This window comes from Pseudochaenichthys georgianus, chromosome 2 (genome assembly GCF_902827115.2).
Source record: "Pseudochaenichthys georgianus chromosome 2, fPseGeo1.2, whole genome shotgun sequence".
Taxonomy (NCBI): Eukaryota; Metazoa; Chordata; class Actinopteri; order Perciformes; family Channichthyidae; genus Pseudochaenichthys; species Pseudochaenichthys georgianus.
Window position 1 is genome coordinate 3,215,603 of NC_047504.1, and position 24,371 is coordinate 3,239,973.

General features: G+C 41.9%; 3 protein-coding genes across 4 annotated transcripts; 2 read left to right on the plus strand and 1 right to left on the minus strand.

Annotated features, from left to right (window-relative positions):
- Nucleotides 1-264: 264 nt before the first annotated feature.
- Nucleotides 265-5,430, minus strand: cars2 (cysteinyl-tRNA synthetase 2, mitochondrial). 2 transcript variants are annotated; one of them, XM_034098043.2, is made up of 15 exons: nucleotides 4,967-5,430; nucleotides 4,843-4,893; nucleotides 4,646-4,763; nucleotides 4,482-4,553; nucleotides 4,079-4,184; nucleotides 3,912-3,992; nucleotides 3,237-3,366; nucleotides 2,991-3,124; nucleotides 2,613-2,680; nucleotides 2,470-2,536; nucleotides 2,071-2,209; nucleotides 1,372-1,495; nucleotides 1,139-1,237; nucleotides 816-1,028; nucleotides 265-746 (listed from the first exon to the last, which is right to left on the minus strand). In XM_034098043.2, the coding sequence occupies exons 1-15, from the start codon at nucleotides 5,173-5,175 to the stop codon at nucleotides 690-692; spliced, it is 1,668 nt and encodes a 555-aa protein (XP_033953934.1). In that variant the 5' UTR covers nucleotides 5,176-5,430; the 3' UTR covers nucleotides 265-689. The 2 variants fall into 2 exon arrangements, with proteins under 2 accessions (XP_033953934.1, XP_033953927.1); XM_034098036.2 differs by having other exon boundaries at nucleotides 816-1,031.
- Nucleotides 5,431-5,816: 386 nt separating this feature from the next.
- atg3 (autophagy related 3) lies at nucleotides 5,817-11,406 on the plus strand. The gene is made up of 12 exons (XM_034098061.2): nucleotides 5,817-6,030; nucleotides 6,302-6,343; nucleotides 6,842-6,891; nucleotides 7,439-7,509; nucleotides 7,623-7,730; nucleotides 7,929-7,981; nucleotides 8,409-8,490; nucleotides 8,572-8,606; nucleotides 8,687-8,833; nucleotides 9,377-9,504; nucleotides 9,640-9,708; nucleotides 10,179-11,406. Exons 1-12 carry the CDS (start codon nucleotides 5,959-5,961, stop codon nucleotides 10,258-10,260), a joined length of 939 nt encoding a protein of 312 aa, XP_033953952.1. The 5' UTR covers nucleotides 5,817-5,958; the 3' UTR covers nucleotides 10,261-11,406.
- Nucleotides 11,407-11,921: 515 nt separating this feature from the next.
- Nucleotides 11,922-24,158, plus strand: slc19a2 (solute carrier family 19 member 2). Its single transcript, XM_034102030.2, has 6 exons — nucleotides 11,922-12,930; nucleotides 16,461-17,003; nucleotides 20,656-20,902; nucleotides 20,972-21,164; nucleotides 21,557-21,698; nucleotides 22,505-24,158. Exons 1-6 carry the CDS (start codon nucleotides 12,808-12,810, stop codon nucleotides 22,661-22,663), a joined length of 1,407 nt encoding a protein of 468 aa, XP_033957921.1. The 5' UTR covers nucleotides 11,922-12,807; the 3' UTR covers nucleotides 22,664-24,158.
- The last annotated feature ends 213 nt before the right edge of the window (nucleotides 24,159-24,371 follow it).

The window sequence follows — 24,371 nt, forward strand, 5'->3', positions numbered from 1 at the left end:
GTTAAAGAGTTTCATTTGTCACATCTTTTCAGTTTGGTCTTGTTTACTGCGATATCATTTTTTTTAAGCTATCATTTTGTGCAAGATGGTAAATGTAGTTATCCAAGGGCTCTCTGCCTCTCACCAAGTTCTTGTTGGCAGAGTAAAGCTTCATATTCTAAGAAAGAGCCAATGTTGGCACAATTGTTTCAATTAGGGATGTTGTCTTTGTTTTTCATTCATTCATTAAAATATATGTTGGCTTGGAGACAAAGAAGCTCAGTGTTCCTTCTGTGTTCCACACACATCATAATCTGTTTTATTAAAACAACTAATGAACATTCAATGTATTATCCTGCTCACATTGACAGATGCCCCTTCTGAAGCACTGAGTACAAAAAGTGACAGGCATGTCACTGACAGTTCGTTTCTCTTATCAGGATGTACGGAAGAGGATTAGGGCCACATGAGAAAAACCTATTTTGGGGGTTGACCAAAAGTAGAAAAAACAATCCCAGAATTTTGAGAAATGTCCAAACCTTTTGTTCACATCCCAATTGTATCCTAATTTCCCTCACGTCGCCCTTATCCTGTTCCGTTCGGATGGTCTGGTCTCTTTTTAAAAAAAAAAAAGTCTTTCAGTTGAAGTAAGATTGAGTCCTCCAGCCTGAAGTAGCGAGTGAGTCTCTCAGATGGGGGTCTCCTGCCCCTCATCCTGGACGCTCACTCCCCTCAGTTAGCTCCCATGTGGAGGTGAGTCCTCTATCCTGAAAAACAAGAACACATCAGCCCAGTCTCCATGACAAATAGTAAATACCCTGAGCCCACCCACATACCTTAATGAGCACGCCCAGGGGGGCCAGGTCCTTCCTGAGAGTGTCACAGCTTCTGAGGAGGGGCCCTCTCTCTGGGTAGAGTGCAGCTTTGTGGGGGGGTCCACTGGTGGGAGCATCCTGACGAGCGAGTGCGAACGCTCGGACTTCACTTCTGAAATGAGTCAGCTGTTCCACCACCCCCTCCAGCCTCCCACTGCCGGTCCCCACGTCTCCCTGCTGTAACACCGTTTTAATAATTAAACGCACACTTTCTATTTGACTCAGTCACACACACACTTTCCTGCAGCCAATCGGGAACCTCATGAAAAGAGACGTGTTCTGACCTTAGTGTGCAGCAGATCGACCCCGAACACATCCAAGATCTCTGTGATGTAGCTGACCATCGCTCCAAACACTGCAGGGCTCCGAGCCACGCCCTCACACTGAGAACACACACACGGTCACTTCACTCTCAGGGCTTTAAACTGATGAATGACATTTGTAATCCTATAGAGCTCGTCCTGTCTGTCATCGAGGCTAACAGGAGAAGTTGAGTCATGTGAGCACAGTGCGTTACCGTGGAAACAGGCTGCAGTTGGCAGTTTCCGTGATGGACCAGGTTCATCACAGCGCTGACGGCTCTCGGGGTGTCGAAGTCGTCTGCCAGGGCTTTCAGCACGCTGGATTTAGTATCAGCCAACCTGAGGGACAAGAACATCGAGCTGAAGGATCGCTATAGTAAGACATGAGGAATCATTTCAGAGCTGGAGGGAGGGTTACCGTGACTACGGGAAATAGTCTTCCACTATGACATCTTTGGACCCTTGTTGTCCAAATCAGCCTCACTTTGGAGTGACTTTTAGGGACATTTCCTACAGGCTATCGAGACATGCTGAATCCAAACTTTAAAACGTCTTTCCAGAACAGCGAGAGGGAGGATTTGAGAACAAAAGCAATACTTTGAAACGTCTTTTAGGTCACTCCCCAGCAAAATATCGGGACATAGGTGGCATCAATAGAGTTGATTGACCTTCTTGTTTAATATGAAGTCAGTCTAACTTTCACTGTAACTTAAGAAATGTGTCCGCGACAGCATTTTGATAACAGTAATGTCAATACTTGAGCAATGAGAAACTCTGATAGGAATGGATGCGTCAGAATGAAAGCCCCCTAACACAAAGAACTGAGAAAACAGTAATACTATAAACAACAATACAAGCAATAGGATGAACGAAGCACATTGAGATAACGTATTAACGTGTGGAGTTGTTGCTACCTGTCCCAGAGAGCTGCTTCCTGTACCGGCGTGCATTGCAGCTGGCCCTTCATGTAGGCCTTAGCCTCCTGCATGAAGGTGGAGATGGTTCCCAGGGCGATGCGGGCCTCCACCATGCTGTTGTGGCTGTAGTCTATGGCTGTAGAAACAAGTCTGATTACTGCTGGAAACACCGGTTTCTATTCAACGGTTTAAAACAAACAGTAACACTTCTGGTGTATTCTTATGTAACAAGACACGCGTTTATTGTGTCAAAATAACTTCAAATGAGGTATTTCTAACTCCGAATATGTCCACTAATAAGCTAGTAGTTTGGCTCTAACCAGTATGCATGTTCATTAACAACTAGTTGACGGTGAATACGTGTACCTTTTGATCCAAACAAACATTTGACCGCACCTGATCTGTATTTGGACAGGAGACAGAACATCCGGAACTCGTTGGCAGAGTAGGACTGCAGGAAATCCTGATGGAATAAAAAGCAGGTGGTTCCAACAAGAGTTACTCAAGAACACGTGATGAATCATTTGGAAGGACTTTACCTTGATGCTGACGTAGTTCTTTAAAGACTTTGACATCTTCTCTTCACTGCCTTTCAGGTGCAAGTGTCCTGAAAACAAATACATGGTGTCAGTGCTGAATTAGATAGCAATTATAGGCAACAATATTCAGAAGAAAACAAAGCTGCCTTCGCAAATGAGGAAAACAGTCTAACTTTAAAGAGTTCTACAAGTGGTGTTGAACCCAAAGAATGTCAGCGTTGCAGAGCGGCTTTGTTTCTATCAAGTATAGCATTTACCACATAGCAGAAGCTCCTGCGTCTAAATGAGATGTGATGTCCGTGTTTAGTGTGTATATAATGTTTGACGTACATACACAATGTATTGAATACAGAAGAGGAAGTAGTCGAGCAGTGTTACCTGAGTGGAGGAAGTAGTTTGCCCACTGTCCGCACTGATGGTAGGCTTCACTTTGAGCGATCTCGTTCTCATGGTGAGGAAAGGCCAGGTCGATCCCTCCGGAGTGGATATCCAGCTGGCTGCCAAACACTGAGCTGAGCAGCACGCAGGTCACACATCACACAGCTGCTGATTTACATATATTGTAATGTTGACCCAGCATCCTTAAGAGAAACCCAAAGAGAGATAAGACTAGCAGATCCAAACCTGGCGATGGTGGAGCACTCGATGTGCCAGCCGGGCCTCCCTCTGCCCCACGGAGACTCCCAGAACGGCTCCTGAGGTTTGGACCTCTTCCAGAGAGCAAAATCCCTGGAGTCTCGTTTAGTCGTGCTGCCTGGAGAAACGTACAGAGGGTGCTGCATTGGTAACGCTGACATGTCGTCTGCCAACAGAACAGTGTCCGTGTGTACGGTCCTCAAAAGGTCAGTACTATTTGGCTTAAAGGACACCAACACAACTTGCCAGAAAGAACACCCTGCAGATTCTGCTGATACTCTGTAGATATGAAGCCCTCAATCTGAAGCCCAGGTCATTATATATATATATATATATAATTATGTGACATACTTGTGAATAGTATATTCCATTTATTCCTATAGAACCCTCACTGTATATGCTTTTTCAGCACCTAATGATTTTCTTCAGTCAATCAAAGTGTGTTTATAAAGCCCAGTATAAATAATGTTACATTTGTCTTAGGGCGCTTTACAGTTTGTACAGAATACGACACCGTCTGACCCTCTCAGGACAGACGGACGTGCAGTAGGTTCGTGTGTAAATGAAAAAGATAATACATAAGATGAAGATGGAACCAGGTGGACGTCATAAGTAGAGATTGGTCAGTGACACAAAAGGTTCCTCTGCTGTGCCGACACTCACCAGGTTCTCCCTGGGGATCCACTGCTCCTACAAACTTGCCATAACGACCCCCAATGGACTGGATGTCAAAATACACGTCACCTACAACCAAGGAATTTCACGAATGTTAACAATTAAAACAATTAAAAAGAAATAACAATAGCACCTAAAGCTCATAGATATGTTACCTTCTTTTGTGGCATACGCATGTCCATTTCTAATGATCCCGTCGATAAACGCAACAATATGATGCACATTCTCAGTGACTCTTAAATACACCGCAGGAGGGATCACCTAAAACAATAAAGTTGGTAGAAAAACACGTTACAGTGTATCACTCACAGCAAATCACTTTGTTTTACCTGGTACTCACTTAGAGAATGAAAACTGTGTGAATAAATAATAATAAGGATAATTCAGGACATGAATGCTCGATGACAACATCGTACATTTGGAAGACTATTTTCTATACTAAGAGCAGTTTTCACTTCATCTATAATCTATATGAAGTGACCCTTCATGTCAGGCTTGAAGTATGTTATATATCACACGGGAATAAGAACATGAATTACCTGCGACCTTTACACACACCTTTAAAGAAAGCATATCCCTCTTGAATTCATCCTCATAGATTGAAGCCAACACGTTTGGAGAAACATTCTCCTATAAACAAGGGACAGATATATGTGAATAAAACAAAGGAAAAGGATTAGGGCCACATGATAACACATGTTTGGGATGTGAAGTGTGAATACCTCCCAGCTTCTTTTGATGATTTTATCATCCACGTCGGTGATGACCATGGCATGGATCACAGTGATTCCAAACAACCTGGTTAGGATCCTCTGCAGGATATCAAACCTGACATATGAGCTGTGGAAAGACACCCACATATTGAGCTTTGGTACATTTGACCATCCGTGCCTTTAAAATAATGATGTTATATCCTTACCATGCATGGCCCAGGTGTGCATGGTCGTATACGGTTGGTCCACAGCTATACCTGTAACACAACACATATTAAGTAAGGTAGTTCTACATGCTGTGTAGACTCATCATTTACCCATGTTCCGTACCAGGTAGCTACTCCCTCTCTGGCCAGAATCAGAGGCTCTTTCTGCTTGGTCAGGCTGTTGAAAGCCTTTAAACCCGTGGCAGCCCCGCTGGGTCTCACCCATTCCGTGGCTGAAGCATTGCTGCAGGCTCCGTTGCATCTGACACTGACAGCTGAGGCACAGAGGACCTTCGCTCTCCGGAACTCCGACCTTACCCAGAGCCTCAACATACTGCGACCTCGCTGTATACAGCTACATGCGCACTGCTAGCCTAGCCTAGCTTATAGACTCACACTATGACATGAACATAGGGAGCAGAATGAAATGTAAGTTAATGCGACCTTTCTATAGACAGTCTACGGTAGCGACAGTGTCCAGACGTCACGCACTATTTCAAAGACTGTTTTTCATGTTCCGGTCCCGTTCATTCCTATGAGAGTTGCTCAGTGGTGAATGAAGCCAAAATGGTCTGGCGCTCTCGAAAGCAAAAGTACCGAATCTGGGCCCATAGAGCATGCGCACTCGGAGGCGGGACTTTTCCTTAAGTCCCGCCTCCGATCTCCCACTCTCGGCTCAGTCAAATGAATGAAAAGGGAAAATGACTCTGGATTTAGCTTTTTGCGCATTTTACAACTTTTAGACCTTAATGATTTTATTAAGGTCTATAAAAGTCTTCGTACTTGATAGTTTATTTGGCAAAAAAAACAACGATACGCTGATTTACAGACGTCTCTTTCCCAATGTAAGTCAATGGGAAAAGTATTTCTGTCCACAATTACGTCACATAAACTGTATTACCACCTATTGGCCACTACAGCCATTCCAGAAAATCGGGATTCACTGTTTTCAGGTGCATTTGCTTCGTCTCCACATTTCTCGCGAGAGTCGGATACCGGAAGAGTTCGGACGTGTCATGTGATATGCTCTTTTGAGTAGCTATGTCAACATAATTCAATTTTTTAAAGGACTGGTTTTGAAGAGCGTCACGTTTTATCCAAAAGGACCCTTACAAGATGCAGAACGTTATAAACACGGTGAAGGGGACGGCTCTGGGTGTGGCTGAGTTTCTCACTCCAGTGTTGAAGGTAAGCTACATGAGCTAACGTTAGCTTGTTTATAGGTGGGGGCTTCTGTCAGATGTATGCATGCACACATTTTGAAAGCTATCTAACGGTCACATCCATTGTTGTTATTGTCATGTTTGGCTTTCCATGGATACAAGCTAATTACCCTCTTGTAAATGTACTAATGTAAATGTAAAGCCTGCATATCCCTGTACTGTTTTGGTTCTGTTATCTTTATATTGTTCTCTATAATCGTTTCATTCTTTTGTCTATGTTATTCTATTAATCCCAGGAATCGAAATTCAAAGAGACTGGAGTCATTACACCAGAAGAGGTGAGCACTAACTACTGTAGTAGGGGATTATGTACGTGTACTTCAGTAAGAAATGGAAGTACTTCTTCTTTACTTAGTATTTTCACTAGATTTCTTAGGCAAATGTTGTGCTTTTGACTTCATTTTACGTATATTAATACTAATACATTAGTATATAGGAAGGTTGAGCTACTAAGTAGTGCATACAGTTATTTAAATAAATCCAACTTTTACCAAGTTCAACATTGAATTGATGAACACAATAAATGATAGTACAATCATTAGAAGTATGATACTTAAATGTGCCTTTCTGCACATTTAAGGCTTTTGGTACTTAAAGTATATCTTGATACTAATACTCTTTAGCCTTTACTCATTTGAATGTACTTTTAATTGTATCTTGTATTTTGACACTGTAGGATTGCTATTTGTTAGTGTAGTATTTCTTTACATTTCTTTAAATATCTTTTCAAAATCCTGCAGCTTGTTATCTAAATATACTTTTTATTTGTATTTTAGTTTGTAGCAGCGGGAGATCATTTGGTTCACCATTGCCCCACATGGAAATGGTGAGTGTCCACTTAGAGGTGAATCACAGATATATGAGTTTCTGATGGTCAGATCCCCTTACACGTGAAATATGATTATTAGCTCTTGAAAGCTGAGATCAAATAAACTTTGAAATACACCACTGCAGCACTACTCAATGAATGTATGTCATTATTTTGTCACGTTTACCTTTACCCTATGCAGTACCACGGAGGTGAGCTCATACACTGGAGTGGAGCTGGGTACTGTTGGTAGTAACTTTAGTAATGTGGTGGTTGCTGGTAGTAATGTGAGTGCAAGGATAAAAGAACAACTATTGTCATTGAACTACACATCGTTGTACAACTCATTTCAGGTATAGTCCCATGTTTGTATGGGATTGCCTAACCCCTGCCACTCATTTCTATATAATCTTTTTAATGCAAAACCTTAAGTCCACCAACACTAAGTAAAATAATTATTAGATTTCAGCTCATTCAGTTCCTCTTTGCTCAACAAACCTGCAACTGTGGACCTTACATTGTTAAAGTAATAAGTGTATATGTCTTGGTTTCCATCTTCCTTTAGGGCTAGTGGGGAGGAAGTCAAGGTAAAGCCATATTTGCCGCAGGATAAACAGTTTCTCCTGACACGCAATGGTAGGTGGATTTGAAATACAATCCCATTCTTGTAAAGGTTCCTTTGTACTTCCAGCGTTACTTCCTCTGGTGTGTGTTAACTGTGTGCTGACGATGTGTTTGATGTCTTTCAGTTCCTTGTTACAAGCGTTGTAAACAGATGGAGTATTCAGATGAGCTGGAAATGATCATTGAAGAGGATGATGGAGACGGGGGCTGGGTGGACACGTACCACAACTCAGGTTGGTCACCATCAACACCCATACATTGCATATATCCAGAGCATTTCATCGATGCTATACAACTGTGACCTGACATAACACAACCAGACGAACTTGGCATCCCCTACATTTACACATCTGAAGAACTGAAAGCTGGCCGAGACTTTCCGTGCTTTTTGAAAAAATGATGAAGAACATGACTCTGCTTTGTTTTGGCAGGCGTGTTAGGAGTCACAGATGCTGTACGAGACATTTCCCTGGACAATAATAAGGTATGCTTTAACATGTCTGTGGTTTTGTTTTTTCTGATTGAACTCAATGCGGAATCCATGAAAGCCAAGTATATTAATATACCTAGAGCTGGTGTTACAATGGTGGCAGTATCTCCTCATAGCAAGAGGGTTCTGCGTTTGAATCCACTCAAACAGCCTTGGGAGAGCAGTTTCTATGGATACGATAAGGCAGGTCTTAGATAGGACCATAAAACAATCTTTTCTTCAGACAATAACAGTGTATTACAGTATGATGTTGATTATGCTCTTATATGAGGAGTGTTTATTATGAAGGACAGGGGAAGAGTGGGTTAGGGCAGAGGACATTAAAGTCACGATGAGCCACTAAATACTAATATGAGATAAGATAAGATGTACTTAAAGTACATTTTATATTCTTCCACCTTATCAATTTGAATTCCTCTAGGACAACAATATGAATGCCAAGTCTGCAGCATGTGGCGATGATGAAGATGATGAAGAAGAGGGAGAAGCAGCCGATATGGAAGGTACTTAAATCCTACCAGTAATGAAGCATTTTGATTTGGTTTTTCAGACCGTCTCACATTGTTCCTATTGCTTCTTTTCAGAGTACGAGGAGAGCGGCCTGTTGGAGACGGATGAGGTAGACGTCTCGAGGGGTCGCAGCTTGACTTTTATTCCCCCCAGTTCAACCCGCCCCTCACGCTTCTCTCCTCTGTGTAGGCCACCTTGGACACCAGTAAAATGGTGGAAGCCAAAGCAGAGCTGGGGAGTGAAGACGCCATCCTTCAGACGAGAACATACGACCTCTACATCACATACGATAAATACTACCAGACCCCTCGACTCTGGCTCTTTGGATATGATGAAGTATGGGAGCCTCTTTGTTATAAAGCAACATTAAACGCACCTTTAGAGAATCTCAGCTTTCATTCAGTTGCCGGTTTATTTGTTGCTGCCATCTAGTTTTAGAACGGATACAGAATACACAATGTTAGAAATGTATAGTACGGGTCCCAAGCATAAACTGCTGGATGCTACCTTGCATATGTTGGGCAGTTTGCACAATTAGCACAAGTTGCATTAATTAGCATATGCATACAATAGCTAAAAAAGGCTTGGACAATTTGGGTGTGGTTTTTGAGGTATATTGAGGAATCAATTTCTAAAAAATGTAGGGTAGAAAATTGCAGTTTTGAGTCCCTTAAACATTTAAAATCGACTGCTAATCAATTAAAATCCGCCCACAGAGTACAAATACGTCCAATTACTGGTTAAAACTGCAATTTTCTATCCTTAAAATCTCCGAAATGTATTCAGCATCCTCAAGAACTCCGAAAAATAAAGCTGCGGTTAGCGTTGTTTCCACATACACTTTTAACTTTCTGCTCATCAAGATGTTTTGTCCCCCAGGATAGACAACCTCTGTCTGTAGAACAGATGTACGAGGACATAAGCCAGGACCACGTGAAGAAGACGGTCACCATTGAGAACCACCCCAACCTCCCCCCCCCTGCCATGTGCTCAGTCCACCCCTGCAGGTGAGGAACATATTGCACCACCCTCCCTATTTGTATCTGTCTCGTTGAGATAATGGTTCACATAGCATTACATATGAACCCATGCTTTTCCTCTATAGTGATGATAGTATGACTACAAATGTATGTTTCTCACAGACATGCTGAAGTGATGAAGAAGATCATCGAGACAGTGGCAGAAGGAGGAGGAGAGCTGGGAGTGCATATGTATCCTTTCATGGTGATAACATGACTTCTTCTTATGCAACCATTTTGATTGACTGTTATTGTGTGACTTTGGACAAGTGGGGGAATTGACTAGTTGTGTGGAGTGTTACGGTCATTGCGAAGTTGATTCTCAGGAACTGAAAACAGCCAATGCGACTTTAATGTAGTTTATTTATAGTCTAACAGATTAAAATTTCTGCCAGTTTAATTTAGAATTAAAAAAAATCATAAAGTGGTGTTAATATGTGGATATTATCCCGCTGAAGAAAACTTGTAAGTATCATAAACGTGTGTTTGCCATAGAGATCTTTTTTCATACAATATTTCAGAATCCAATAGACGAATCCCCTTGCGAGGCTAACTTCCGTGTTGGCTTCCAGAAATGATGTGTACCAATATGCTCTTAGCACCAACGTACCATCAGGTGTCACCGTGTGTGCCTTTGTGTTTTCCTTAACCGCAGCGTTCAGGTATCTGCTCATTTTTCTCAAGTTTGTCCAGGCTGTCATTCCCACAATAGAATACGACTACACAAGACACTTCACCATGTAGCTTCATAAGTGTGCTTCTGCTAATGCGTCATTGGAAAGACGGGCTCTTCAGCCTATATGTCCAGAGGATATCTGGTTTTTGGAGTGTTTAAGAACGTTGGAGGTGTGTGACAAAGCTGTGTGTTAAAGGAACAATCAGAACATATGGGTTTGTCTGTGTGGACACATGTGTGCTGTCTAACTGATACTCTATGGCAGGAAAAGTCAGAGCTGTCTTATTTTCATGTTTGTATTGTTTTATTTCACCACTTGAAAATATATAAATGTAAAATAAACATACTTTGAACTATTTATAATTAGCCTGGAAGCTAACCACATGTATTTTGGTTTTCACAACGTCGGCTCATAGTCTTACTTCTGGTCTATGTGCTAAGCTAGGCTAACCACACCTCTGAACTGGACAACACTGATTTTCATCTGACTCTGGGAAAGACTGCAGACGAGGCTTGTTCCTAAAATGTCGGGCTCTATGTCTGAGGTTTCTCTACAGGTTTACTGTTGCGACCACAAAGTAGGGAAATCTCAAGTTCTTGACACTCACCCCATTCCACACTGCTTGAAATATAAGAGTCCATATCAAGAAAATAATACACATTGGTAGTTCAAATGTTAGCTTCATGACTCATAAATTAGAAGAACAATAGATTTCCTGCAGCCAAATCAATGAGCCCTACATTAAGGCCCTTCACTGCCTTTAGTCATCTGTTTATGAACATCTGTTTCTTGTACAACTACACAATATATTCAGAGACAATACATAAAATCTGTGCACAGCTATTGCTATGAAAAGTATGTCTTCTTGCTTACTTCCTTTCTTGAATGTCGAATAATTCTGCTACTTTTATTGCTTCCATTCTGGTGCACTTTGTAGAAGGCATGGCTGAACTCTGTTGTTGTAAATGGGCTTTTTATGCCGGTTTGTCTTAATACTTAATTCTCAGAATGTGTAGATGGCCAGACCTTTTGAATCATACATGGTTCTTGTGGGAAGCTCCTATGTTTTGTTGTGTCTAACTTCAACTTTGGACAATATCCCTCCTGTGTAGCTTGTGTCAGAAGCAGAGATATTTTTCAAATAAGAGCTGTGTGTGTGAATTATTTTATTGTCATAAGCCTCTCTATGTACTTCAATAAATCCTTCAATTAATATCTGGTGTAGTTTATTGAAACAATTTTGATTCCTGTATCCTACAGTAACATATGTCTAACAGTACTCTCAACTACATAAAATATAATGCTCGCTTTGCTTGTATTCTGTTGGGTCAATGAAATATTCACACAATAAAGAATTTATCAAATATTGCAAAAAGAAGATATGCTTACTTTTTTGGGCTTTGGTGGGTGTGGGCATGAGTCTAAAATCCTTATTCCTACACAGAGTTTAGGTAAACGGTCCGGATAAAAGAAAAAACATACAATACTATATTAGAACTTTACATTTGGTATAGGTTTTAGCGGGGACGTGCACAGACATTTGGAGGGGCTATTGCTCTAAACTGGAAAAAGCGCCTCCCCCCCGAAAAAAAACACAAGACCTTTTGAAAATTCTAACTTGTTTTTAATGTAAAAGAAACCAAACGATTTTTACATTAACTAATTTAAAGAGTAATTCACATTATCATCTCATAACAAAATAAGCTAAAGCGACTACTTGCATTTGGTAGTTCATAAAAGGAAAACCAGGGACATTTTTAGTTTTGCGGTCCATATCTCATTAAAATATCTAATGTTACTAACTATTAAAGAGAAAATGGGGACAATTCTGTTTTAATGTAGTTTGACCATTGTAACTGCTGTGTAGACATACTGATAAAATAGGGCTTCAAACTAATTGCCTTAAATAAACTCACAAATTAATGCAACCAGTTCAATACGCATTATTCTTATTTTTATCATTCTTTATGAGCGCAGTAACGGTAAGGTATCTAATTACTTATTTATTTAGTATTCCATAACTTCATAACAGAGATTGTCAAACTGAAGTAGAGACATAGCAGAAATCCTACAATGAAGCGGGACAGTGAAGTGTTCTCCTGAGAGAGGGCGATCAAGAAAAGAGAGAGAGGGTGAGGGAGTTTACAGATGAAAAGACACAGAAAGACAGAAGCACAATAACGAGTATATTTAGGTGTTTTTTGTAAATAACAGACGGTGTCAAGAGGAAGATAAGTCCCCTGGTTTGTCGCCATACTCTAACTGCCATGAGAAAACTCAAAATTAATTTTCCAAAATCCGACACTAGAGGTGGTCTTTAATGCACCGACAGCACTGACAATGTGTGTTTTATCGCAGCGAGACGCTACAATACTAATTGTGGGCTTATCATGTTGATTCGGCCACAACAACAGAAACAAATAAAAATAAACTCTCGCTCTCTCCAGCTGGTGTGCTAATAGTTGCAGTTGCACATTAAGGCCAGCAGGGGGCGGTGGTGTACACACAGTGTACACCACTGTGTACGGTGCTGTTGGACACCAACACCACCAAAGAAGCAGCAGTATGCAGTCAGTCAGCAGCGTGCTGTGGAGGTCATGTTTGGGACTTGAACATGTCGGTGCTGGAGCCCACTCTCCTGCTCTGTGTGTTCGGCTTCTTCTCCAGCCTGCGACCGTCGGAGCCCTTCCTCACCGCCTTCCTGCTGGGCCCGGACCACAACCTGACGGAGGAGCAGGTCAGTTAGCTAGCCGGGCAAAAGGCTATATTAGCACTGACTGCGGTTTACCTTACAGGACCTTGCGTTACTGACTGACGCAATACAATTAAGCATGTGATGTTAATTATGTATACTGTAAGTCCTATTTAATTAGCCTTTTACTAGTGTATACGGAAGAGGAAAAAGTAAAGATGTGACCAAAAGTAACAACAAGTTCAGACTTTAATCTCAGAATTCAGATTTCCCCCCCTGGACAAATAATAAAAAAATTCTGAGAGAATGGTTTTTTTTATCTCAGAATTCTGAGATTTGTTTCTCATGTGGCCCTTATCCTCTTCCGTATATTTACATTGAAGGCTACTGTATTGGAGTCATGGAAACAAGACACTTCATAATAAAGTCATGTCAGAATTCTGACTTTTTTCTGTGAATTATTTTTGCCTTCCAAAAACTCTTCTCACATCCTCTTCTGTATTAATGATATATTTGTAGCCTAAGACATTTTTCTGTGAATGTCACACCACAAGAGCTCGTTGTTTCAGAATGCATTGACACACTCTTGCTCAACATGTTTCCTCATCCTGTCCCTCCGCGTGCATGTGTAGGCTACATCTGAAGGGAACACCTCTGACTAACATTCAGTTGGGTGTGCATACAATTACATATGCGTGTTACTTGTAATGTCTACAATTAGCAGCATTCCCTATTGAGCACACTGTTAAGGTGTTGAGAAGAACTTCATGATGATATATCACAGGTCCCACTGTTTAATAAGAGTAGCTAGAGGCCCTCATGCTCAAAGAAGAGGATATTCAGTGCCATTGTTGGACTTGTTATGGCAAAATAAAGCAAGAATTTGCAGTTATGCAACAGCTTTACTGCTCCGACCCACTTTTAATCAATGTAGGCTCTATGTCAGGGGGGTCAAACTCAAATACACAGTGGGCCAAAATAAATGGGTACTAGTCGAGGGCCGGACTGGTTCAATGTTTATTGCAAAACTTATATCCTTTTGGAATTCTGGTTAATCCTAAAATAATTACATCCACCAAGTTAACAGAGAGAAAACAAAGGTGGCGAGTTACTGTCAGATATCCATGTTTCATACAGTATCTAAAGTCATAGATATATTGGTTCATTTTGACTATAGGTCAGGTTGAGCAATCATTGTTTACTCGCTGTTTCTCGTTTCTTATGGCTCAGGCATGTAGCCTTAGAGAGTTGCTGTTATCTCTCTAACATAGAGGCAGCTCTGTCTCTTTCTATTGCCAGTTTATAAAAGAGTTTATTGTCTCTAGAGACACCTGGAAGTCCAGATGATCAGATGTGCAAGGCCCTCTGGCAGACAGCCTTGAGTTATGGACAAACAGTTCTATTGCCCTGCTCGGTTGGTCTTGATATGAAGAATGTTGATGTATTCTTTCAGTTAGAACCTCTGACAGCTAAAGGTATGCAAGTGATCTCGTTCTTCAATGCTCATAGAAAAGAACAAGGATCAACTCTGGATGGAATAATACAGGAGGTGGAGATTAGCTGTCTTGGGATTTAGGCTCCATTCCAATATGGCCCCTGCACCCTTTCACTCGACATCGAAGGATTCCCATGACTCTCAGAAAGAAAATAGAACAGCCATAATGAATTGGTGCCTTTTTCATTTTTGTCAACATAAGCTATAATACTAATTAATGCAACCTATGGTAATTGTGCTACCATAAAGTGAATTAAAGATAAATGCAGTTGGAAAGTATGACTGCCCTTCCTTCTGTTTCCATCAAGCCACTTAGGCGCCGTAAACAGACAGTTCTGGCGCGTCCCCCATCACCCCAGCAACAAACTGTTCCGTCTGTTGGCGTCTGGCAAGCGTTACCGCAGCAACAGGACAAAGACCAGCAGACCCAGAAACAGTTTCATCCCACAGGCCTGCTTAATGCCTGAGTTCTGTGAAGTGCCTCCATCTTACAATTAATTTATCTTAATTTCACTGTACAATATTTCATTTTCCCTTCTGTTCTTGTATATCGTATTCTGTTTTCATATATATAGACTCCTGCATTTACTTGGTAACTTTCAACCTTCTCTGCATCATATAGCTTATTGTATTTATTTTTCTGACATGTACAGTGGGGCAACAAGTATTTAGTCAGCCACCAATTGTGCAAGTTCTCCCACTTAAAAAGTTGAGAGGCCTGTAATTTTCATGCTAGGTACACTTCAACTATGAGAGACAGAATGGGGGGAAAGAATCCAGGAAATCACATTGTAGGATTTTTAATGAATTCCTCGGTAAAATAAGTATTTGGTCACCTCCAAACAAACAAGATCTCTGGCTCTCACAGACCTGTAACTTCTTCTTAAAGAGCCTGTGACACGGTTTTCCCCCATCATCCAAACCCATCAATTTGAGTACATATTGTCCCCTTGAAAACCGTTACTGAACTGATTTTGGATATTTGTACTTTGATAACCATTAATCTGCCTTCACTGTCGACCATTTTCTGGGTCTTCTCGGGATTCTTCAAGTCCCGCCAAATGATGGGTGACGTCATTGCGGGCACAGCGCTCCAGCTGCACCGTCCAGGATCCCAGCATCTGCATGTAAACGCACGACGGCGCACACAGCAGCAAGCTCAGACAGCGATGACAGGTTAATGTTGAACGTGTCTGAGAGCTCATATGAGGCTGAAGGATCGGTTTATGTTGTATCTGTTAGAAGTTTAGGAATGAGGTGCGTCAATATGGGCGATCATATGGTCATGTAGCCAGTGGTGGAATGGGACTACAAATCATCCCGGGACTCTCGACCGGCCCACTTCGGTATCGCTAGTAAATTGTCAACGGGGGGAGTGGGGGATGTGCTAGTGACTTATCCGACCGGCCCACTTCGGTACCGGCCCATCGGGATTCGTCCCAAAAAGAAAACGTTTGACCTCTGTCATTGCCAACAAAGGGTATATAACAAAGTATTGAGATTAACTTTTGTTATCGACCAAATACTTATTTTCCACCATAATTTGCAAATACATTCTTTAAAAACCAGACAATGTGATTTTCTGGATTTTATTTTCTTCTCATTTTGTCTCTCATAGTTGAAGTGTACCTAGGATGAAAATTACAGGCCTCTCATCTTTTTAAGTGGGAGAACTTGCACAATTGGTGGCTGACTAAATACTAAATACTACTAAATACCCACCACTGTATATAGTTTACTTCATCAGAATCAGAAACGGGTTTATCACCAGGTAGGTTGACACATAGGAGGTATTTGACTTGGTGTCGTGGTGCATACATAAAAGTAAAACGAGAATTAAAAAAACACAGATAAATAACTATTTTAAGAACATAAAAAAGCAGTATTTACATTTAAACAGAATGGAATAAAATATAAAATATGTGCAGTAAAATTCGACATTACTTGCATATTGGCATCTTTCCCACAGGTTGCCCGTCTCTTTTGATACTGTCCTGACTTGAGGTCAGGACTACTGTAGGTGGCCCTTTTCACAACACACAAGTCTGTTTCTAACACTTCCTGTATGTGTTTTTTGCAGGTGGTTAATGAAATCTATCCAGTATGGACGTATTCCTACCTGGCGCTGCTGTTGCCTATCTTCCTGGCCACGGACTACCTGTGTTATAAGCCTGTGTTGGTGCTGCAGGCCACCAGCCTAGTGGTGACCTATGTGATTCTTCTGAAGGCGCGGGGCCTGCTGGCCATGCAGCTGCTGGAGTTCTTCTTCGGGCTGGCCACAGCCTCGGAGGTGGCGTACTACTCCTACATCTACAGCGTGGTGGAGCCGGCCCACTACCAGAAGGTGACTGGGTACTGCCGCAGCGTCACTCTGTTCGGCTCGGCGGCCGGCTCTCTGATCGGACAGCTGCTGCTCTCTTTGGCGAAAGTTCGGCTTGTGCACCTCGTCATCATCACTCTGGCATCATCCGCCGTGGCCTTCGTCGCTCCCTGGTTCCTGCCCATGCCCAAGAGGAGCTTGTTTTTCCACATGGGAGCGGGGGAGGGGGGGCCACGCAGCAGCAGCACCGCCCTGTTGGAGAAGGACTCGGCGAGGGAGCTGCCTCTGAATGGTGTCACCACAGTGAGTGACAGTCCTGCACAATAATCAATAACTCATTTTAACTTAAAGGTCTCCTATTATACTATTTTTAGGCATATATTATAGGCCAGATATATATAAAAAACATGTCTGAGATCACCCATTCTAGCCATGCCTTATACCCCTCTCTTTCAGCCCTGTTAGAGAAGTGCTGATTCTGGGTCCGTAGCTTTAAAAAAAAAAGAAAGAAAGAGGGGGCGGAGCTTATACTAACCAGTACTCCGCTGCCCCCGTTTTTAGAGATTTGGGTAGGGAGGAACAGAGAGAGGGTTTTGTGTTCTTACTAGGGCTGTCAGTCGATTAAAGGGGAAAGGAAACACCAATTACAGTTATAATATTCCGGTAGTTTATTCATTTTACAATGGATATTGATCGTAATATTTATTGTATATGATATTACTCGCCAAAAGAAAATTAATTATCCGCCGGCCGGGTGGGGAATTCCGGGACCAGGCCGCCGCCATTAGGGGAGTCCCAAATGGTGACGTCACTGGCTGTGTTTTCGCTCCACCGAAAGTCAACACAACGTAGCAGATATGGCAGCGATGGAGGAATTTTGCAATGAGATCGACGTTTTGAACGATGAATTTGACTATTCGTCGGGAGATGACATTGATGTGGAAGCATCTACAGTTACCAGGCATCCCATGGCCTATGCTTATGAACCGATTCGGTCGAATAGAGTGGCATACGATCCGGAATAAAAAAATAAAAAAAACACAATGCTAACAGTGAGCCTCCGAGCGAAAATGCTAACCTATTACTGCACCGAAAATCACTCCTAGCTCCCTTATTACTTATCCTAGCCGCACATCCAACACATCGTTTATGATCGCAAGGAGACACAGAATCTCAACACTGAAAGATACAAACTCGCGAGGTTATCCACAAAAACGTACATCAAAACAAGTGGCGCTAGGTACTAACATACGCCAGGCTAACGGCTTACCTTCCTCATTGTCTGGTCTAAACTGGTTTTCAATGGCATTACAACGATAAAAACGATGATGTAGTTAATCCATAGGTTAATATCCAATGGGGCTGTGTCCCCTTTGAAATGTTCTGATAATCTATAAGCAATACAACTGCAATTCCGTTATCTGCTGTCCGCTCTGTGCTCCGTGCGCTCTGGGTCCTGCAATACCATCCATCAATAGCAATACTAGCCTTTTTAGGGCTGTTTTCGACAGATGAGCGTGTGTATGCCAGTTTAATTAGTTCAGCTATAGAACACCCCCAATTCTCTATTGTACGTCATAATAGCTACCATTTAGTTTGGACGCGATTGCGTTAATTAATAAGGTCACACTGTGTCAGTAAATACATGTGTGAGCTAGTAATCTGGTAGTGCTGCAATATTTACCTCTCTCTCGGCAGCTGAAGCAACTCGTTTGGTGGCTCGAACTTCACGTTTGTTGACACTGTCATTGTCTTGCGCGGCCGACGTGCTGGGACGGTCGGTGTTCCCGACTGCATACGTTGAGAAATCGAATATTGTGGGAACAGATCCTGGCTTCAAATCCAATGTTTTGTATTGAACCAGACATCCAGACTGGACTTTGAGCAGCTTCTCATCCTTTAGTGGCAGCCTATGGAAATGTACTTCTTCCTTCTTCGTATAAAATCCATTTGTGCAGCCTGGGGCAATACAATAAACTCCTGACGACGACCGTTTTCTTGTAATGTAAACTACTGGTGCATTGCACGCCATGTTGTTTGTTATTGAGCTTTGGCCCAGGAAGCCGTACCCACTCAGTGACGTCACTGGGAAAGTCCCGGAGCAATGGAAGCGCCCATGGTCATTAGGCACTTATTTCAAAAAGTAAATTTGCGTATCTCGATCGTTTATATTGGAAATAGACTAGATAAATACATTTCCTAATGGTAATATTGTCGCATGGAAAGCAGTTTGAAAAGTGTTTCCATTTCCCTTTAAAATATCTAATCGCGATTAATCACATGATTGTCCATAGTTAATTGCGATTAATCGCAAATTAATCGCACATTTTCGATCTGTTCTAAATGTACCTTAGAGGAATATTTCTATATCTTATCAACATATGAGTGGACAAATATGCTTTATGCTAATGTTTATCATTTGAACAATGACAAATATTCTCATGAATATTAAACACAACAACCTCTGAACATTACAAATATTCGCCTCAATTCAACCTGGAACCTCTCATACAATAATACAATACAAAGTGTGTGTGTGTGTGTGTGTGTGTGTGTGTGTGTGTGTGTGTGTGTGTGTGTGTGTGTGTGTGTGTGTGTGTGTGTGTGTGTGTGTGTGTGTGTGTGTGTGTGTGTGTGTGTGTGTGTGTGTGTGTGTGTGTGTGTGTGTGTGTGTGTGTGTGTGTGTGTGTGTGTGTGTGTGTGTGTGTGTGTGTGTGTGTGTGTGTGAGACTCTCCAATCTGCGCAGCAACACCATGACAACCAACTGCAGCACTGAGTCCCATAAGAATGCATTGGGGATTATATCTTACAATTTTGCCACCTGTTCAAAAACGATGGCTCTTATCAAAAAATGCGCAGACGGTGAGCATCAGGGAACCCCAAAGAACTGATATATGTTGTTTTTTTGGGTTTTGTGTGTAAAATGTGGAGATGGGAGCAGTTTGTCTAAAGTGTACTTCTCCCTGCTCTGAAGAAAGATCCAGAACAATTTAACAGGGGAATTTGTATTAAGATGAGAAAAGAAAGTAAAAAGGCTTGGGAAAGCAGAAGAATATTTGAACTGTAAACTTTTGAATAACTTGATGGTGAATTATCTGTCGCCATGGCAAGGGCATTTGATGACACCCCATAATACACTTAGATGTGTTGACGGCTGCATCGTTACCAAACCTGTGAAGTTTTGGGCCATTTCGAGCATTTTCACTGAAGTTATGAGAAAACCTCACCTCAAACAACATCATTTGAAGAAATCTCAAAACTTCATAGGAGTTACACATTAAATTAGGAGGTTACATTACTCTCTCTCTTCTCTTGATCATTCATCATCATCATCATCTCTGTGTGTGTGTGTGTTCGAACTCAAGGCATATGCTTGAACGGGAGCTGCCTGGACGCTGCAATCATGTTGCTGCAATCATGAGTGTGCTGACTTCTCGTACAATGTCCCGCTGTCTGCTTCCTGCATCAAGTCAAGTGCTCGGCGCAGTTGTGGCGAAATGTCGCTCCTCTGTTTTCATTTAAACAGCTCCTTATATCTGTTAGCGCAGCTAGCTAGCACCAGATGCTAACAACAACAATGCACGTAAGGTCTCTCTCTCGCTCGCTCGGGCCACACAGACACACACCCTCCCGGTCCTCCCGATGGCCAGTCGGTGCCTGCCGGTGAGCGTGGAAGTGTGGTCTGCCACAAGCGGGCAGCAGGAGCGGGCATCAGCTTGTAGATGGTATTTTAAACTTGATGCGCTCTGAAACTACGGGGCGGCCGAGGAAAAAAAATACACATGCGTTAATCGCGTTAAAATAATTAGTGCCGTTAATTTTTTTTTGCGTTAACTTGACAGCCCTAGTTCTTACACTTTGTGAGTTCCCTGACACACCGGGGACAAATATTTATGTATAAAAGACTGATGAAATGAAATGTGAATAACTTGACCTCCCTCTCTCTCCATGTAGATATCCAGTTCCTCTGAGACAGGAAGTCAGGGCAGTGGATTTGTGAAGGTATTACGGATTCTCTTTGACGACTTCCTGCAGTGCTACAGAAGTGGGCCCCTGTTGGCCTGGTCTCTGTGGTGGGCTCTGGCCACCTGCGGCTACTTCCAGGTGGTTAACTACGCCCAGGCCCTGTGGGAGAACGTCCGTCCATCCCAGGACTACGAGATCTACAACGGCTACGTGGAGACGCTGTCCACACTGCTCGGTGAGGGCACCGATTCATCAGGTGAAAAGTTGTGGTTTAGAGAGTGTCTAACTTCTTTTCTCTCCACAGGGGCCCTGGCTGCTCTGCTGGTGGGCTGCCTGCCTCTGAGCTGGACTCAGTGGGGGGAGCTGGCTCTGTGTGTGCTCTCCCTGCTCATGGCTGTGTGTGTGTTTGTCATGGACACCGTGAGGAACATCTGGATGTGTTACGCCTCATACATCTTCTTCAGAGCCACCTACATGCTGCTCATCACCATGGCTACGTGAGTGTCAAGAGGCAATGAGCAGGTTCATTTAGATTATTGTAAGACTGAAAGGAAGAAGACACAGGTTTTTGGCAACATCTTCATTATCTGGAACACTCTTAAAGGAACCCTATAAGTCAAAGGCTTCACAGGTAAAGACTTTTGATGATTTGAAAAGTGTGGGAACGAGCCACTTAAAACCAAACATGAGCTGAATGGAATCATCAGGGGCTCTTGTTCTCCTTCTGCTTTCCTTTCTCTTAAGTGATGATTGTTTCGTTTGAGCAGTAGGTCACGGGTGGATTTCGCTTTCTGAGCAACTGAGTATTATTTTAATTGTTTTAAAGTCATTGGAGACACTGGTCTTAACCTTCCTCACATTTTGAATAAATCTTCCCTTGTCCCATCAGATACCAGATCGCAGCCAGCCTCAGCATGCAGCGCTACGCCCTGGTGTTCGGAGTGAACACCTTCATGGCGCTGCTGCTGCAGTCGCTCCTCACCGTGGTGGTGGTGGACTCCGTCGGCCTCGGCCTCGATGTTTTCACACAGGTGACAAATCAGATTTCACCAAATACCAAAGATACCTAAGTTTTGTGTTAGAAATGTTTAGTACCCCAGCACATAGAAACTGCCGGATGCTAACTGTTGGGCAATTTGCACAATTAGCATCAATTGCATTCATTAGCATTATTACCATTATAGCCTACAGTATGTGCACAATAGCTATACAATGGCTTGGCCGATTTTGGAGTAATTTGGGGGGTTATTAAGGAAGCTGAGAATCCTGACATTTCCAGGATCAATATTGGCAGTCTTAACCAGAAAATGCCAATTTCTGTACTCTGGGGGCTGATTTTGATTCATTTTGGAAGATTTTGGGCAGTCTGGATCATTTGGATCGGACAAATTGCCTATTTATTTGTAAAAAGAAAGGTTATAATATGTTATATTTATCTTGTGCGCTCTATATCCAAAGATTGCAACACTACTCATGGTAGTCAAAATCCGTCCACTGAGTATAAATATGGCCACTTTCTGGTTAAAACTGCCATTTTTGATACTTAAAATGTCCGAAATCAATTCAGCATCCTCAATAATTCACAAGTAATATATTATAAGTAATTTTTTTTACTATTGTCTGCATAGGCTAGAACGCACTTATGCTAATTGTGCAAATTGCCCAATATATGCAAGTTGACATCGGGCTGTCTCTGTGCTATACATTTTTAACATAAAACTTTGGGGTACTCAACATTTCCGGGGTCACTATGCGAGACTATTTCCACATCTTGGCCATGCTATTTCTCTACACCCCGCAGGGTTAATTTGCTAACTACCTTGTTTCCTTCCCTTAGTTCCTCATCTATGGCTGCTACTTTGCTGTCATTTCTCTGGTGTTCCTCCTCGCTGGTGTGTGCAAACTGGCCTCCAGGAGGCGCTGCAGGCTGACAGCCCAGAGCCAGACTCTCCTTCAACACAGGACGCCAGCTCCACTAGATAGGCCTTTATCATAGGTATCAATTCTCTTGATATGCTTGAGCACCATGGGTTCACGGAAGAGGGTGAGTGGGGAAATAATCCAATTGCGATTTTTCTGACAGATATTACGATTCGATTTGCGATATTTGTTTTTAAGCTACCCAACGGAAGTTTATTGTAAAATGCGACCATATCTCCTGCTTTAAAGTCAAGCTTCAGTTTAAGATTCACCCTGTAATAGAAACGTGTGATGGAGCATTACTAACCTGACTCAGATTCAACTCAGATTCAAAAATACTTTGCAGGTGATTGGATCAATCTGTCAATCACCTTCTATCATGGGCCACTTCTGATTGGTTAACAATGGCTGGTACATGTGGAGCACAGCACTTCTGATTGGTGTGGATGACTGACACACAAGAAGAACAAAAAAAAGAAATCATAAAGAAAATTGCAGGCTTTGCGATTTGATAATTGCATCATTTAAAATCGCGATTTCGATTTAAAATCGATGAATCGTTCAGCCCTAGTGCCACATAAGAAACATGTAGAAATGACTGCTGGTAGGAAATGCACAATGGGTTAATTCCTTCTGAGTGAAGATACCTGAGAGCACATGTGCAGAATGACCAAAACGAGTTGCGTGATAATCACTCTTATGTTTACTCACACTTTTATTTTCATTCAAGTGAGTATTAAAAAAAGACTAGTAATGCAGCTTTCAAAAACTGCTGATCCCAGATGAAAGGCTTCATCGGATATATGATATTGAAAAATGTTTACGAATGTTCAGAATTCGTAAGAAGTCAGTGCCTTAATGTCAAGGCCAGAGCTAAATGAACACTAAGGATGGTTCCTTCCTCACGGTACTGCTGCTCTCGTGTTACTGCGACACCAGCCTTTATTCTGAAGAAACGGTTTTTGTTATTTCCTTCTGTAATTGCATAGATTGGAGTTTATCAATATGAATCAATGTGACTGACAGTATGTTATATTGACATGTTACCCTGTGGGGATCATGGATGTTTAATAAATGGATTTATACGAAATGTACTAATGTATGTTAGAACTGTATACATGTTTATTTAAGTTCACGTTTTTAAGGTCACTATCACTTCGATTTTTCACGTTGTAATCAGTAGAAGTAAAAGCTAACGGCAGCCTATAGAAAAACGACACATGGCTGCACACCACCACGGCTGATGTTGAGCTATAAAAGAACTACTACTGTAAAACAGAAATAAGTGTAACAAATGTAAATGTATTTTAAGCAAATGGCCTTTTGCTGTGCGAATGGGCCCCGCCCGCTGCTGCAGTGCTCCACATGTGAAAGTTGTCTCATGAACACAAATATCGTGTGTGTGTGTGTGTGTGTGTGTGTGTGTTTCCATGGGATGTTAAAATAAACAATAACTGTAGAATTCTTTGCACATCTTTTACCTGCACTACGCAAAGTGAAACATTCCTAGTTGCTGTCTCTATGCCAAAATCATCAAAAATGATATGCCTAATAAACATACTATTTTGTTATGGGTGTGTTTTTACTGTTCCTTTTATTTCTCATTATATATTCAAATGGACAGAAATAACATCTATCCAGTGTTGTAGCCACACTTCAGATTAACAGTAATGTCAGCATGTTCATATCGTATGCATGTTGTTGTGAGCATGTTCAAATAAACACATTTTCTCATTAAAAGTAAGCTGGAATGGAAAAGTAGTAGAATTTTTAAGTTCTTCCAA

Excerpts from the sequence above, each read along its gene's own strand:
- cars2 (XM_034098036.2), bottom strand. The coding sequence starts at position 5,175 with ATGTTGAGGCTCTGGGTAAGGTCGGAGTTCCGGAGAGCGAAGGTCCTC. Across the intron at positions 4,764-4,842 it reads GCACACCTGGGCCATGCATG|CTCATATGTCAGGTTTGATA; the intron begins GTAAGGATATAA and ends GTCTTTCCACAG. Across the intron at positions 2,537-2,612 it reads AGAACTACGTCAGCATCAAG|GATTTCCTGCAGTCCTACTC; the intron begins GTAAAGTCCTTC and ends TTATTCCATCAG.
- slc19a2 (XM_034102030.2), top strand. The coding sequence starts at position 12,808 with ATGTCGGTGCTGGAGCCCACTCTCCTGCTCTGTGTGTTCGGCTTCTTC. Across the intron at positions 21,165-21,556 it reads CTGCTCATCACCATGGCTAC|ATACCAGATCGCAGCCAGCC; the intron begins GTGAGTGTCAAG and ends TTGTCCCATCAG. Across the intron at positions 21,699-22,504 it reads GCCTCGATGTTTTCACACAG|TTCCTCATCTATGGCTGCTA; the intron begins GTGACAAATCAG and ends TCCTTCCCTTAG.
- atg3 (XM_034098061.2), top strand. The coding sequence starts at position 5,959 with ATGCAGAACGTTATAAACACGGTGAAGGGGACGGCTCTGGGTGTGGCT. Across the intron at positions 7,731-7,928 it reads GGACACGTACCACAACTCAG|GCGTGTTAGGAGTCACAGAT; the intron begins GTTGGTCACCAT and ends TTGTTTTGGCAG. Across the intron at positions 8,834-9,376 it reads GGCTCTTTGGATATGATGAA|GATAGACAACCTCTGTCTGT; the intron begins GTATGGGAGCCT and ends TTTGTCCCCCAG.